Source organism: Osmerus mordax, chromosome 10, assembly GCF_038355195.1.
Source record: "Osmerus mordax isolate fOsmMor3 chromosome 10, fOsmMor3.pri, whole genome shotgun sequence".
NCBI classification, from domain to species: domain Eukaryota; kingdom Metazoa; phylum Chordata; class Actinopteri; order Osmeriformes; family Osmeridae; genus Osmerus; species Osmerus mordax.
The window spans coordinates 3,443,753-3,461,322 of NC_090059.1; the positions used below are offsets into that span (position 1 = coordinate 3,443,753).

Consider the following 17,570-nt stretch of genomic DNA (forward strand, 5'->3'; position numbering starts at 1 on the left):
AAAACTGTCCATGGAGAAGTGTACATTTTTCCAGACGTCTGTGAAATACTTAGGTCACATTGTGTCGCAACATGGTGTTGAGACAGACCCCCAAAAGAATGAGGCCTTAAAGACATGGCCCAGACCTCAAAACCTTAAAGAGCTACGCTCATTTTTAGGATTTGCTGGATATTACAGGCGGTTCATTCAAAACTATTCCAAGATAGTGAAGCCGTTAAATGACCTCGCAGTCGGTTATCCTCCACTCCGCAAGAGTGCTAGATCTAAAGAGATTAATGGCCTGTACTACAAGCCAAAAGAGTTTTTTGGGAACCGGTGGACAGACAGCTGTCAACAAGCCTTTGAAACCATAATTGACAGGCTCACTACTGCTCCCGTATTGGGCTTTGCCAACCCGAAGCTGCCATATGTACTCCATACAGATGCAAGCACAACTGGACTAGGGGCAGCACTCTATCAGGAGCAGGAAGGGTCAATGCGTGTTATAGCCTATGCCAGCCGTGGATTGTCCAGAAGTGAATCACGCTATCCAGCTCACAAACTCGAATTCCTAGCACTGAAGTGGGCTGTAACGGAAAAGCTCTGATTACCTGTACGGAACTTCATTTACAGTGGTCACAGACAGTAACCCACTAACCTACCTGCTCACCACAGCGAAGTTGGATGCAACAAGCTACCGTTGGCTGTCTGCCCTTTCCACCTTCAGATTCCAGCTTCAGTACCGTGCAGGCAAGAGAAATCTCGATGCTGATGGCCTCTCGCGACGTCCACATGTTGAGCCCGTCAATGATCTAGTCTCACAGAAAGAGGAGGAGCGGATAAGCCAGTTCATCTACCGACACCTACCTGAGTCTGACAAATTAACTCGTATCTCCTGTAAGACTGTTAGCGCCATCTGTGAGAAACATCTAGTCTGCCCTCCTGCAGATGCCAGCAGTAATGATCCCACCAGTTCTCTTATCGTATCCCTTGCCATGTCTGCTGAAGCTATTCCTGACAGCTTTGAGCACTGTGATGGATTTCCAGTCATCTCCAGTATATCAGAGGAAGATTTGAAACAACAACAGTCTCGATCCTGCCATCTGTGAAATCATCCGTCTGATGGAGACAAGGGAAAGCCCTCCTCCAGCTGTAAGGAAAGAGTTGCCAGACCTTCCCATCTTCCTACGAGAGTTGAACAAACTTGAGTTAAAGAACAACATTCTCTACAGGAAGAGGCAAGTCGGGGAGAGAACTCAATACCAGATACACTGTAAAATATTTCACTGTAACTTTACAGTAAATTACTGGCTACTAGTTGCATTACTTTCACAGTAATTTTACAGTAATGTATTATAAATATTTCACAGTAATGTACTGCACATGTTTCACAATAATTAACTGTAAACATTTCACAGTAAAATGCAAGACAACTACAGCAGTATATTGTAACTTCACAGTTGTCCTGTCATTGAATTACTGTGATATAGCAGTATGTAGCTGTGAAATTACATTGTCTTGCTGTATATAAATTACAGTAATTGTCTGTATTTTGTTTTTTACTGCCAGTAATTTACTGTAAATTTTTTATTATACATTAAAATATTGTTTATTTACACTTTTACTGTAAAAGTAATGCAACTAGTAGCCAGTAATTTACTGTACATTTACAATTTTATTAACACTGCAAAATACTGCAAATTTGACTTGTTAACTGTGATTTTACCACACTAACGTGCTTTGGATTTGCTAAATTAAAAGTCAAAGCAAGAACTAAGACAACAAAGACGATACTCATTTTAACTTTTTAATAATGAAAAAAGTATTAAATTCACTATTCAATTATACAATTTACTATAGGGCTGTCCCCTTAACATACATTTTCATTAAATTCACTTTTCAATTATACAATTTACTATAGGGCTGTCCCTTAACATACATTTTCATTAAATTCACTATTCAATTATACAATTTACTATAGGGCTGTCCCTTGACAACTATTTCATATTTACAAAGACCACTCAGTCAACAAGCTTTCTTTGGAGTGTGCTCACATTTCGACTTATGCCTCCACGCCTCTTGGATTTTGAGCCTTGCTCTGGGTTAATGCCCAAGAAGCACCTGTAAACGATAAGCAAAGACAACTTTCAGTTTTACAGATTTAATATTGCATTGTTTATCCAAGGCACATGCAGTGGTGCCCCTTCCCCTTTAACCAAATCGTACATGAAATAATTTAGTATCTTGTGGACATTTCCTAAAACTCATCATTCATTCATCATTCATCAAAATCAGTCTAGGTAATAAAGCATTGGAGGCAGGAAAAAATGCCAAATGAACAACCATAAATGCTATCCAAGCAAGATAAAAAAAGCAATAGAGTCCAGTGTTATTTTAAGTGTTACAATACCTTTGGATAAACTCCAAAGTACAGGAGCCATCCTCAGGATATTGCAGGTTCAAATTGTAGTAGCTTGCAAAAACCGCAGCTATCCCGTTGATAAAGCGATCATGTGGTCCCATCACCACCTGTCCTTCAATGGATAGCATCCAGGTGCTAGGCTTCATCAGGTCGCCTGAAGGGAACAGAGATACCCATCTATCACTACTGTAAAGAAGTGGAATGCTGCACAAGAGAGGAATGCTCTCTTGAATTTCATTCATTTAAAATGTTCAACATTGAATGCTTTTGAAAACTGTGGCCCACTCACTGACCATTGTTATTGGTCTAATTGACTGTCTCTTGCACACCTGACACCAGAGAACATTAAGCCTATTTAAAATAACCACATACAGCTCAAAATATCAATATCAAATCCAGATGTCAACAATACCTTGGACAATCAAGCAGGGGGTGCTTGGTAACGTCACTGTCCTCTGCACATCAGCAGCTGTAGCACACGGCTGTAAAATAAGAAACAACACACATCAATAGTTGCATATGTTCAACATAGTGCATAAGAGAATGAAATGAAATCACAATCACTTTTTTTTAAATAAATCTTTTAAACAACTTACATCATTCTCAAGCATGATAGAATTCTTGGGCTCTTTGAAATATGCCATCAGGAGCATAAGGACACATGCAGCCTTGTCTGAAGTCTCTGGCTCGTAAGTGTTCAGGACATCCTCGATCCCAGGACGACGGCTGTGTTCCTGGAAGAAACGAATGGCTGTACTGCCTTTTCCGTTCATGGCCTCTTGCAACTTATTGAGGATGGAGACATCTGTCAGCAGACCAAAGTGGGAGTAAAGGCCTCTTTGCGAGAATAGAAAAGGCCATTCCTCCTTTATTTCTGCAATGGCTGGTGCAGGCACACTGTTCAGGTACCGGCGCTGAATGATGTAGGTCTTCTCCATCAGAGGGTCAGCTCTCTCTGCCCCGCCCATCCCTTCCTCTGAGTAGATGTTGCACAGTTGCCTTTTCATTTCATCCAAGGTTGCCTCGGTCTCTCCAGCAGGAAGTTCTTCAGTACGCCACCTCACACATCCGTACTGATCCACAGGGCCTCTTGCCATTTCTCTGGCCCCCTCTGCCACTCCAATGTGGGGCCTTCTCTCTCTGCGTCGCCGTGCAAGAGTGTTTTTTCTATTTTTATATTCTACTCTCGTTTTAATTTGCTGAAGAAGAGAGTGACAGCCATCTCCAACAATATCTCCTTTTTTCCCAACATCGGCAAAAGTATTCGGATAGTCCCTTACAATGCTCCGGGCAATGCTTTGACACATTCCTCTGGTGGGGTTGGGATCATTTTTCAACATTTGGTCCACCACTACCTTCACCATATCTCTTCTGTCCCCTGGTGATGCTCTTGTTTGATCTGCTACTGCTTTTTGAACTGCTGCTGGCGTCTGGTACCATCTGACCCGGAAGTTTGTATACCATTGCTGGCCAGGAATTGTGGGTGACGACAAAGATGATGAGGGAACTTGAGTACTTGGTGAGGTACATAGTGAGGTACATGGAGTATTTGAGCGGAAAGAAGAGCATGTGCTTTCAGAACTTGATGATGAGGGACATGGAGTACTTGAGCCAAGTGGAGAGGCAATACCAAAGTCTATGTCAAGCACTGGAAATCCTAGAAGTGACAGAATAAGAAAAGATTATTAGATATACAGAAGGAAAAAGTTTGATCGAGTATTCTTGCTGAAAAAAGTTTCAGTTTGTACAAGTAAACTTAAATGGTGCAATTTGTACCATTCGGCTGTTAAAGACCAAATGTTCATCAGCACCCCTAATGCTCAGATGAAGATAAAAATTATACTAAAACTTTGTGTTTATTTGAAGTTGCTGTCACGTGTTTGTCCAATGTTCACATTACACTGTCAAAATATGGATTTACCTTCATTCCGAATGCCACTCAGCAGTTTTCGACACTGGATTGGTCTGAGGTATTTCTCCAGATCCTTTTCTTGTACCAAAGCAAGGTCTGCCCTGGTCTCCACACCAAGCTCTTCAAACCCTTCCACCAAGGAAGTCAGGGTTTCAACAGGAAGGCCTGGTAGAAAAGATGAGACTGCTTCCTTGATCTCTAGATGATTCATTATCTGAAAGATCAGAATGTGTTAAACATGAATTAGTTTCCATTGTGCACAAATGGTCTGTTTGTGATCAATTTAATAGTTGATTAGTCATCGATTGATTTGTGATGAACGCACTCTTTCGGCTACTAAACAAAATTATAGATTACGAGTGTAAGAAATAAACCCAACCGTCATTCTCTATGTTTCTAACTGATTCTTAACTAATACATTTACTAAGACAGTTTCTTATTGGCTGATACCCGCCAGCCTTTCTTACAGTCCCGTTTCTTTTCTCACCTGGCTGCTTAAACTGAAAAAGAATGGTGAAGGGCAATTAGTGACAGGTCATGCACTTTGTAAACTGGAAGAGGATGGTAGTCAAGCAAATCCTTGTGCTTGATGCAAACATAATCCTCTTGGGCTGCGCTTAATTCACAGTAGATGCCCATGTCTATCAGCTTTACAAAAGTATGTTTCTCTGTCACAAAGTGCACAGAATCTTGGTGAACAATGACCAGGTTAATTTTCCCAACATAAAGTTCTTCATCTTTGTTCTCAAGCAAAACAAACATCCCTTTTTTGTACACAGTGCCCTTCACTGTTACAAGCCACTGCAGATTGTGACTCAAACTCATAACTAGCTACAGATGCTCTGATCCTGTCATTGTAATCGTTCACATAAAACTCTGTACCCTTTTCTACTTGTATAGGTGGAGGGAACAGGTTTCCTGCACTCAAGTAGGCTTGCAGTAGTTGGTGTCTCTCTGCCAGAGTTTTGCAAAGACTTTTGAAGTTGTGTAATTTTCTGGCACACTGTTTGAAAAACGTGTGTTTGCTTTCAAATCTTAGCGTCCACAGGTGGATTAGTGGCCCAAAATGTATGATCAGCTCTGGATAATGGCACAAATAATGATGCTTTGGCTTTAGGGGATGGTCAGGGAACAGCTTTTTCCTGTAGTATATGTACTCTTCAATGATGACTTTTAGATACGCTACCTGGCCTGCTGTAATGGCTGGTGCACAGACATGTTCCACTATTTCTCTTAGCTGCAAAATGAGCTGCCATACCTCATTGTCACAAGGATTCTTTATCCTGTCACCTACCAAGAGAGGTAGCAATCTAAGAAAGCACCAGTTTTGAACTGCATGCCCACTTAATCTCTCACAGCCAGGAGAGAGATCTGCCGGTTTGTCGTTGCCATCATTTCCTTGGTATTTGAATTGGTTCTTACACCGATTTAATTGAAGGTAAGTAAAATGCTTCTCCTTGACTAAAGTGTCAATAAACAGAGAAAGGTCATAAGAGACGATACCCTCAAACAAGTCATGGCCAAGGCATGGTGGAAGGCCAGGCTGGCAAACATGGAAATGAGCAAGCTGATTAAAAGGAGAGTCAGACTTAATGCCGCATACAGAGTTGGTGTCACTAGTTTTTAGATCATCCGAGTGACCTTTGTACAGTTCTGCTGTTCTAACGGTACCACACTCATGTGGTTCGTTCACAAATCTGCCCCTATCTATCTCACAGTATCGACAGAAATAATCAGCCCGACTGAAATTTTCCAAAAAGCCACCAATACAGTGGGAGCCCAAGTTATCTCCCGAAATGGCAACCAAAGTACCTTTAACTGCACTGCCATCATGCATCACAAAACCTCTCTCCTCCAAGACTTTGAGGTCCTTGATCAGAGTTTCAAACACTTTGTTCGTACCAAAGTACTTAAAATCACGCTCCTTACAGAGGAGGACAAGTTGCATTTGATTGATGGTCGACCTATAGTGTGGGAAAATGTCTGTCAGTGTTGAGTAAACTGCTAACACTTTATGTTTTTTTTTTCCTGAACCAAGTGGGTTGACCACCTCAAATGCATCTTGGTATAGTATTATACCAATTGAGGAAGGCTCAGATTTCAGTAAAAGATTGTTTTGAAATCCCTCTCCATCCCTAACATCCTGATAGACATCAGGAGCAGAGGGTTCCAACCGGGTGGCGGCATACTGGTCTTGAACAGACTGACTTTTAAATAGTGCAGTCAATGTCTCCAGCACAGGTATGTATTGTGCAAAGCACTCTTTGCCGTTTTCATCAGTTCCTAAGAACTGTGGCACAGGATCAACATAGTTGAAACTCTTTTTAAATGCACCCTTCCTCTTTATGTCCGTGCTCAGAACTCCTCTATTATAGAGCTTGAGTAGATCCCCTGCATTCAATTCATCAATAATGTTGCTTATAGTGGCTTCAGGAATTCCAAGTACCTTCAACTTCTCACTCAAAATGCTAAAGGAATGTGACAGGCCAAGCTCATGGGCATTTTGAAAGTCCTCAATGATCGTTTGTATGGTACTTGCCGGTAACAATAGCTTAGCTTGTAATTTTAAGTAGAGAAGTGTAAGGTTTTGTAAAAAAAGGGTTTCATCCACAGCAAATGGCATTTCTGATTCATGTTGTTCATCAGAAATATCAAAACATGACTGACTAGACTCAGGCTGATTCAAAGGCTCTGTGGGAACAGACTTATCTAGAACCAACTCATCCAGATCCTCTACACGTCTACTTGCGTGTTTCCTGGAAACGTGATGCAAAACTGGATGCAACTGTAAAGCTGTGGTTGCAACCTCTGAATGGGCATTTAGTTTCCAATCCGTCTTTTACGTGTGACTTCAAATGCTTTACAAGCAAGGTCACAGTGTCACATTTAAAAGCACAAGACAGAGCCACACACTTTAAGGGTGTATCAAGTGGCTTGCAATGCTGCAAAGATCCTGGTCCTTTGTGGTCTCTATACATATGAGTCTTCAGAACAGTGGCTTTCCGGTACATCCGAGGACAGTCAGGTACACCACATCTTACTGTGCAGCTTTGTATGCTGAGTAAATTGAACAACAGTCTCAGACACATGCTCACACGGGTTAAATTTACAGTGGAACATTGTTTACCAAAAGGCTGACAAAATCAAGAAAATGAACTGGCTAGCATGGGCATGAAATAGGCATGATATTACCTTGTCAACCATCGATCAGCAATACGTTAATTGAGGAAGGCACGGGAATGGGCAGAGATCTCGAAGTGGGCTCAAATGAAAGAAAAAATTATGAAAATTAATTAAACATATATTTGCATCCAATTATTGTCAGCTAAATTATTTAGAAACTATACCTTTATTGATGCACTGCATGCTGACAATAATAATACTGAGAACAAAAGAACAAAATGTTTGCTCAACTCCTATAACTTTCAGACTTCCCATGTATTGTTTTATATTTTTTACCATCAACCTGTAATTGGCTTAACAACGACATGTGGAGACCATTAACTTTAAATGGAAACACACAATTTGAGTTTTCAATGTAGTGGGAAGATCAAGATTTTAACAATGTAGTACTGTCTTTGTATATCTGGTGAAGGGGTGTAGCATGGGCCAACATAATTCTGACCATAATTCGTCTTTAGGCTTCGTAAAAACTTAAGGAGTGAGTTCTATTACCGACGCTTCCTCCAGAGTGAGTTACTTTTCTAAAACGGAAGCTAGCTAGCTTTAGTTAGCTTCCGTTACCTAGCAACCTAGCATAATACTTGTAACAATGCTACTACCTGCTAGTGTTACTTGTTAGCCTCCTAATTGTAAATTTTGAAGCCATACTATAGCGTTTGTCATCTAGTTTTGTCTATCGGAAAATAGTCGTTGGAATGTTCAGAATCACTCATGTGCGACGGTACTCTGTGGGGCACGCTTTCGAATGATCACGTATGCGTGACGCTACTCCTGGTGGTTGTTAAAACCGCGGGTTTTAAAGACCACTGCAAAGGAGCTGCAATTCCTGTGCAGACAGGAGAACCTAGCAGAACAACCATCTCTCCAGCTTTCCATCACAGCCAAAGCCCACCTGAGAGGTCACGACAGCTAGCCAGACTCGTTAGATCAGAGAGGTATATTAACATTGCATCGTTTGAGTATCGTAAATGTCGAGACTTCAGGGCCCCGGGTTCTGGACTGGATGGAGTGCTACAGAGATGGCGTTCTGCTAGGTTCTCCTGTCTGCACAGGAACTGCAGCTCGTTTGCAGTGATTGTCTCCCATGTATGCACAGGAACACTGAAGCTATGTAAGTGTGTCTCTTTGGTACAGCTTTACTGTGCAACACTAGTTCACTCCAATGTGAATACTTAGCTATAAAAATAGCATTCGCGCTGACTCACAGCAGTTAGCTAGCGTTAATCGTTCATCCTAAATTTGGAGCCGGAAAAAACCTACACATTTGTAGGGTTATGTATAGTTTGAACAGTACTTGCAACAAATCTTTAGATGAGGCAACATATTCTATATGTTTCTATTCCACTGATGCCAACTGCAAATTAGCCACCCTAGAAAGTTCTAGCATCGACCATGTGAGACTTAGAGCTAGCTATCAAACTAGACGAAAATGTTTGCAATCATGACAGATTTACTGGATTACATTATTCAAATTAGTGTAGTACAGTATTAACTGAACAAGTAAAACATAAGTACACACAGAAATTACTAGCAGATAAATTAGATGAATGCAGATACTTTACCGTTATAGAGCCAAGGGGGTCACGATCCAAGCAGGCAGCTCAGGTGAAATGGTCGAAAAGACAAACGGTTGGGAAAGCGCGAAATCTGACGTCATTTCCACCTCAAAACGATTTCACTTCCTGAAAATTGCATGTAAACCCATAGATATATATATCTATGTGTAAACCAATCTCATACGTTTTAACTAATTGAATCTTGCTTGTTTCACAGCTAGCCATATTTAAAACATTATAGTATATTTTAATTGATAATGTTTAATATATTTAGGAATTAATAGACTTATGCTCATTCTACGGATTTTAATTAATACATTTTGAGAAAATAATAAAATCAAATAGATGTAAATACTTAATTATAAAATATGCCATGATTCATTTCTGTGAGTGTACCCTCGAACTCTTCTATCGTGCTGTATCCACCGTGGATCCACCTGTCTCTTCTTGATCCCACAATGCAGTGCAGTTCAAGTGCAATTCAAGTTTTACAGTAACGTATTGGGTTATCTCAAAGGATGATTTGAATTGAGTATTTTACTGTGAAATAACCCAACAAAATGCTGTGAAATCCCGGTATCGATTTGTTCACAGTAACTTACTGTGTATACATTGATTTCACAGTAAATTCTACATTACAACATGATATCGTTATTATTACAGTTAAAGCCTGTAAAGTTATAATACAATGATTTATTGTGAAATATTGCAGTTAAATATTGTAAAATCCTGGTAACATTTTACAGTGTAGTCTTACCAGAAAAGTTCAGAGGTATAGTGATGTCAAGTCTTCACGATGACATGGGTCACTTGGGCTTTGACCGTACTCTTGACCTCACCCGAGCCAGATTCTTTTGGCCAAGAATGGCTACTGACATACAGAGAAAGATAAAGAGTTGCAGCCGCTGTGTCCGTCGTAAAACACCGCCAGAGAAAGCAGCTCCTCTAGTAAGCATTCAGGTAACTAGACCTCTTGAATTAGTCTGTATGGACTTTCTGTCCATAGAACCTGTTCGGAGTAATACACAAGATGTCCTTGTGATCACAGATTACTTCACTAAGTATGCTGTGGCAGTTCCCACTCCTAATCAAAAGGCTCAGACTGTAGCAAAATGCTTGTGGGAAAACTTCATGGTCCACTATGGTTTCCCTGAAAAGCTGCACAGCGACCAAGGCCGAGACTTTGAGTCTAAGACCATCAAAGAGTTATGTGATCTAGCAGGAATCCGTAAAATTAGGACAACGCCATATCATCCAAGGGGAAACCCTGTTGAAAGGTTTAATAGGACACTCCTAAGCATGCTTGGTACGCTCTAAGCTCAAGACAAAACTCACAGCCATTAGTGCGTGCCTATAATTGCACCAAACATGAAACGACCGGATTCACGCCATATGAGCTCATGTTTGGGCGGCAGCCTCGGTTGCCTATTGATCTTGCCTTTGATGTCCCATTGAGCCATAGGGATCATAAGTCTCACTCCCAATATGTGCGTTCCTTAAAAGCCCATCTTCAAGAAAGTTACCAGCTTGCTTGTAAAAATGCTGCTAAAGCTGCAGGAAGAAACAGTCAGGTTTGACAGACGTGTCACTGAATCCACCTTACACGTGGGTGATCGTGTTCTAGTCAAAAATGTGCGCCTAAGAGGTAAACACAAGTTGGCTGACAAGTGGGAAACGAGTGCATGTTGTTGTTAACCAAAAAGGAGACCTTCCTGTTTACACCGTCAAGCCAGAACATCAAGATGGTCCCCTTAGAACTCTGCACAGAGATCTCCTACTACCTTGCGGTTTCTTACCAGTATCTGAGGCGGAACCTCCCACCGTGCCAAGAAAACCCCCAAGGCCATGTACACGACAGCATCCACAACCTGTCCCTGATGAGCGAGAGTTAGATTCAGAAGAAGATGATGACTTTTTGTCATATTCTTTCCATGATCCAGTCTCAAGATTCACAAGTTCTACTCATGAATACCATGTGACTATGCCTCTCAATGAGCAATCCAGTTCTTCTGTTGAGCCTACTTGTTCGGATGCTGCAGCAGTCTCCAACAGTCTTCCAGAGGAACCTGATGAAATCCCTTCTAGGAATCCATCCTTACCAGAGAGAGAGAACTCACCTGGAGTAGAATCCAGATCTATAACTGACCAACCTGAAAGGGAAAACTTACCTACACAATCACCAGACGAACCTGTGGATAACATTGAAATCACACATCAAAAGGAAACGGAGATCAATGAAGAAGGAGATAATGGAGATAAAGGTGAAACAGAGTACAGTGAGAAGATCTTTAAGACAAAGAGAACCACCAAAAATACTCACATATCCTCAATTTGGGAACCCTTTAGTAACCATGTTCAAACATTACTTCAAGGTCTGAGTACAGCTATCACAAATTCCCTGGTAGAGTCTAGCTTAACGCCCTTACCTGAACCCGAGATAGCATAGCCTATATGCAAAGGGACTTGCATAGATTTAAGAGGGGAGTGTGTAACCCAGGTTAAAAAAGAAATATAATTTAGTTAAAACTTACCTGAGTAAAATTTATATTAGTTACTAAATCTATGATTTTATCTTATTAAAATGTTAAAAAGGTATCCTGGTACTTTAAGATACTATGGTTGTATCAGCCAATCAGAATGGCTGTAGCTCTTCCTGTGGCGGGAAACGTCGGTTGCAGAGATGAGAGCTCGAAGAATGATGTTAGCAAGACTGAGCCAGTGAGCGAAACAAGAATAGAAAAACTAGTGTTTTATACTCTTATTTTGATTTGGAAAAGTGTTTTATGTTACATTCTGTCTACACAGGTAGACTGTGGTTTATTTGTTGCTATTTCATAAGTTGACCGAGGAGTAAATGTTCGAATGCTTGAAGCTACGTTTCATGCAAGCAGACGGCAAAGATGGCGAGCCTCCCATGAAGAAAATCTACAACGGACAATAACCTTGCATCCGTGAGTCACCTGCGTGTTGAACTCGTCCTACCGCAACCGGGATGAATAAGTCTGCATAAATGTGCTTGATCTGAGTGGAGTTACTGGACTTGGGATTTCGGTAAGCGTGGACTCCAGCGGACTCACTGCTAGTCGTCAACTTTCCTTCTGCGTCACATCAAGCAGAACTAGAAAGGTACATTTCCTGAAGAAAATGTGTGTGTTTGCTGAAAGCAGTTGAAACGATTGTTTTGATGGCTTGAATAGTGAAGAAGGTTTTACAAAATTTTTAAAAGAGGTATGTGCTTTAAAAACAAAATGGTGAGAAAAAGTGTTTAAAGTATATCTGTCATTGTTATGCATTGCGATATTTTCTTACTGTTGAAAATGGAGAAAAAACAGTGATGAAAAGAGTATCTTATTGACTGTCATACATTTTTAAGCATTAAAAGTATTAAAGAATGAAAGATTGAGAAACAGAAAAAAGTTTGAAGTTAGAAAAATGAGCAAATATAGTGATGAAGAGTATATTGCATAACAGTTATCAATATCATAGCAGACAAAAGTATGTCAGCAGTACGAAGGTGAAAAAAAGTGTTGCTTTGAAACCAAAATGGTGAGACAGTGTTAAAAGTGTATCTGTCATTGTTATGCATTGCAATATTTTCTCACGGTTGAAAAAGGAGAAAAAAGTGATAAAAAGGGTATCTTATTTAATTTCATAAATGTTAAAGAGTTATGTTAGAGCCATTTTATATTTTATTTCATTTTAAACCTTTTACATTTTTAAACCCTTAGTATTAGTTAGACTTGCACTTCTTATTTAAGATTCTTATATGTTTAGTGTGTGCACCTTCCTGCCACAGTAAATTCCATGTCTGTGTGATGTTTCTTGGCGAATAAAACCCATTCTGAAAAGTATTAATAATTGAAAGACGTAGAAACTGAAAAAAGTTTGAACATTGGAACAGTGAAGAGCATTGGCCAATCGTATTGGCTCCTTGTTTCTTGTAACGTAGCAACTGTTGGTCATTGTCAACATTTCTAACCTAGAATCTAGGTTTTAGGTTCAAGATGGAGAAACTAATCATGTGTGCCTGCACAACCAGTCCTGTTCAGACACTTAATTTAAAGATGACATCAAAATAATAATCCATAGTGCAGGGTTGCCGATGTTGTCGTTGTCCCTGGTGAGTTTTTTAAATTCAATCTCGTCACATTATGTGACTTTGTTGTGCAACTGGAAAAGCTAGCTACTCTAACTCAGAATGCTGCTGCAAAAAAAGCTGAACTATTGTGGGTGGTAAATAAGATCATGCTACATCTAGCCAGCGGATCATTTCTTGCAAGTGTGTCAAAGTGGTATTTTTACAGACTGTATTAACACCGTAGGCATGAATAATGCATGCATCGTCATTGTCGTCCATCTTTAGCCGAAGAAGCTAGAGAGAGGATGCAATGGGAGATTTCCTACAGTAAGCTAGATACTGCTTCAAATTGAAAACGGAGATGATCTTTTGATTAAAGACAAGTTCCATAACCTCTGTTGTCAATATCGCCGATAAAAAGTAAATACTGTTACGAAGCATTTGTTTGTAGGTAACGAACGATAGACGTAGCTAGTTTCGCCGTTTTATGGCAGCTACAGTACTGTATGATGACAGTCGTAGCTAGCGTTGTAAGCTCTCGTCACTAGAATGGCCATAACTTTAAAACAAAAGATCACATTTCAAATCTGTCTGCTGTTCTACATTGCCCACACAATTATGTATATATATCAACTCTAACATGGCCTGTATCTTGTATTGAAAGTGCTCGAAAATTAGCTTGTCTAATGTATGGTGGACTGAGAAAACATATTTGTCAAAGCGGAGTGAGCGGATGTCATGGGAGAATTCCTACTGTGTTAGATTTACTGCTTCAAATTGAAAACGGAGAATATATTTAGAGTAAAGACAAGTTTCTTAACGTCTGTGTTCAATATCGTCAACTAAAAGTGAATACTTTTCAGTTACGAAGCTTTTGTTCGTAGTAACGCCAGCTGCAGTAAACCTTTCGTGACCCCGGTTTGGCTGTTCGTGACAGTCGGATATGACAGTGTTGAGCCTCGATTTTTGCAGATTTCTGTGAAACTTTCTTAAAGAAATAATCTAGCTAGATTATGTACACTAAATTCAATGTACATACCTTGTTTGGCAAATTTGGTCGATTGTGGGAAAAAAGTAGAACCGTTTTTAGTTATGGAGAGCCATCGCGCTAGCTTGGAATTATCCCACTCATCACTTCAGTGGTCATAACTTTTAAACAAAATAGTCTATCTTAAATCTGTCTGCTGCTCTGAATTCACAACAAAAGTACGCACATTTCATACGCTTCTACCCTCTATCTTGTAGTGAAAGTGGTTAAAAATGAGGTTTTCTAAAAAAGTAATGCAGACGGAGAAGATTTTTGTTAGAATGGCTCCGTGAAATCGTCTTGATAAAGGTTGATTTGCCTAACATGATCATATAAATATTTACATCATTAGAAAGCCCTAAATCTTGTCTTCAAAATGGTATAAACAGTTCAGGTATATTATTTGAAAAAGTCTGCATATTCAGGCAGGAAAGTGTTAAACAGTGTCAAAAATTGACGCGGTGAGAAACAGTTCTGTCAGTGCATGACGTCACAATTGAATTTGACTTGAACATTCTGAACCATTGAAACCCATTCATTTTTTTAGCACTTTAAACTTTAATATCTTAAACTTTTATAAAACTTAATTTTTAAAGTTATCAATGAGAAAAGTAATAGCACACTAGAGCAGTTCAGACTTTATCAAATGAAGTTGGAACGGTGTTTCTATCTTAAATGGTGTGAAAGGAGTAGGCGACGGAAAAAAGTGGGAGAAAAAAAAAATATATATAAGTATGCAGAATAACAAAAGTGTTTTTGCTTGCAGTAAACACAATAATTAACGCTAGCATTGGACTGCCCAACGTAATCGCTAGCAGCGGTTGCAATTGATGAAAACAGACTGATTATAACTAAATGTTGAATTTAATTCACCATAGCTTTTCATATTGTTGAGTTGTGAATGTTATATTTGATTTTACTTTCCTTTTGTTATTTTCCTTGTTAGCCTATGTTGCGTTGAACTGGCAAATGGGTATGATACTGCAAAAGCTTAGCTTCAGTAGCTAGATCACTGGCGTAGTATATTAATAGGAAAATAACAAGATCCTAAGATAGTTCTAACTAAATTGAAATAAGATTTTAGGACTATCTGAGATTAAAATTTGAACCTAAAACTGAGTTAACTCAAGATAATATATGTTAAATGGCAAATTAAAGAGAAACTTTAATTTAACTTAGGATAAAAGTTATCCTTGAAACCAACTAGGTTGTCAAACTAAGACAACAAAATAATATTTCAATTATTTTCGTTCATTCCAAAAAGGTTGAAACTTGAATAGATCGCATTTAAATGCAAGATTGTGTCAATGTTTTGTAAATTGTGTATGTAAACTGTTATTTGGTACCATTTACTAATTCTATCTTCTTCTAAATTCTTTCTACTCTTTGATATAAACAAGCCGGCATTTAAACGTACTTGTCTTGGTCTGGGTGTTATTATTATGTAACTACCAACTGCTCCTCCTAACCTAGAGCCTGGTCCAAACTTACTTATCTATTACTTGTAATAAGTGCTACACCTGCCTGGTACTTAAATAGGGTTCCACAGTAATTGGGAAGCACCTACCATTGTTTGAAGTGTGGGAGACTCCTCTGTCATTGTTTTCCTCATTTATTTTAATAACTGCCTAGGAGAGTTGATTATAATGTTGTTACTATGAGGCGGCATTACAACCCCTCCCAAGTAATGAGTGGGCCAGGCCAGCCTTGTATATATGTGTTTGTGAGAGCTGTAGAGTGGAGACTGACGGAACAGATATCCTGATATGGCGATCTCTGTGTCAATGAGGCTTAAGATGAGAGAGCAGGCACTTTCCTTGACCATGACATTTAACCCTCGTGCTGCCTTCGGGTCACATGACCCAAAGGTTCATAACGAACCACCGTTGTGTTTACCCAATTTTACCCAATACAAAAACAAATAAAAATAATTTTCTTTTAACCATTGCAATGTGGGGGGTCTGAGACATCCCGACAGTTAAAAGAAAATGCTTCACTTTGTTTTTGTAGGAGGTAAATTTGTCGCAATACGACGGTGGGTCACAATGACTGATGGGTCAGAATGACCCGAAGATAACACAAGGGTTAAGGACAGGGAACATGGTGTGTATGGACAGATATATTACATAAAGCTTCAAAGGTATGTTATTTAAACACTTCATTATCTGTTTCTCAGTCTTACCTCATACTACACCTGAATGTCTTGTGGAGATTGGCTGCATGCGCCAAGTTCATTAAGAACTCATCAGCTGCATTCAGGTATTGCAAAATGGATTGAGTCATTCCAACTCCATTAGGGGGTTTGGTAGTGTGTTTAATCAAAGCAATTGGTGTGACTGATCACAGCATCTTCACCGACCCAAGATTTGTCATCCATCCACATGGACTCGTATGTTTAGAAATGGAATGTGCAAACACCAGGGATTATCCTCAATTAGTAATTGTAATGATTATGCATGAGTTGGGGCTGAGGGTACAAAAAAATATTGGTACTCCATTGGCTCTCCCTTAATACCTTCCCCAGGCTTTTTTAACACATTGGGTAAAGTCTGTTTTTGATCCCTCTGTGTATCTGCTTAATCACATGATCTCCTTCTCAAACTTTCTTTCTGATGGTGATAACATAAACAAATAGATCAGTTGTTTAATGGTGTTGGGTTGTTGGTGGGCAGAGGCTAATAAAACCGAAGTTATCCTACTTTGAAAGTTTTTTACCACTTATTAAGGAAGGGTAATTAAGGTAGGGTAAGCTTACGTTTGCAGTTTACTTGCCTCAGATTTTGCTTAAACTACCGTTTTCTTGTGATTCAATAAAATATTTACTCATCTCAAAGCATAAAGGCAAATGAGTGCTGACAGATGCTAGAGGGGAAAATACAATATTTATTCCTGACCCATCTCACTCTGTCTCACCGTCTGAGATACCTTTCATGAGGAAGGTGATTTTGTAATGACTTCTGTCCAAGAATATAATCCATTTGGGGTGCTTTTACAAGAAGTGTGAAGTGTTTTCCACAGTTGAAACCCATCTCAAATGTTTTCCATGACAAACGGAGCTTAAAGAGTAAAATGCTGTTAACATTGTAACACAAACAAGTTTATCTGCTCACGCAGCAACATTTAACTTACTCCTATGTTCCAGTTTTGCCTGTAGCCTCTAGCAGCTGTGTCATTAAACGGGGAGAAGCACCATGGCTACAATAGCACTACTGTGAGGAACGGTGACCTTTTCTGGGATAAATAAGTTCAATGGGAACCAGGGCCCTGTACTACGAAGCAAGTTCTGGGATAAATGTTCATTATCTTGCTTCACTAAGCCTAACAACCGCAATCGCACTAAGCAGTATCACAACAGTGGTTATCAAGTCCTTAACTCAATCCAGGTTTCCCCAACTGAGGTCTCCAGTGGAGAC

General features: G+C 39.6%; 1 protein-coding gene across 1 annotated transcript; it reads right to left on the minus strand.

Annotated features, from left to right (window-relative positions):
• Window positions 1-2,000: 2,000 nt before the first annotated feature.
• LOC136950668 (uncharacterized) lies at window positions 2,001-4,524 on the minus strand. Its single transcript, XM_067245113.1, has 5 exons — window positions 4,323-4,524; window positions 2,998-4,058; window positions 2,814-2,883; window positions 2,390-2,555; window positions 2,001-2,100 (listed from the first exon to the last, which is right to left on the minus strand). Exons 1-5 carry the CDS (start codon window positions 4,522-4,524, stop codon window positions 2,001-2,003), a joined length of 1,599 nt encoding a protein of 532 aa, XP_067101214.1.
• Window positions 4,525-17,570: the final 13,046 nt, after the last annotated feature.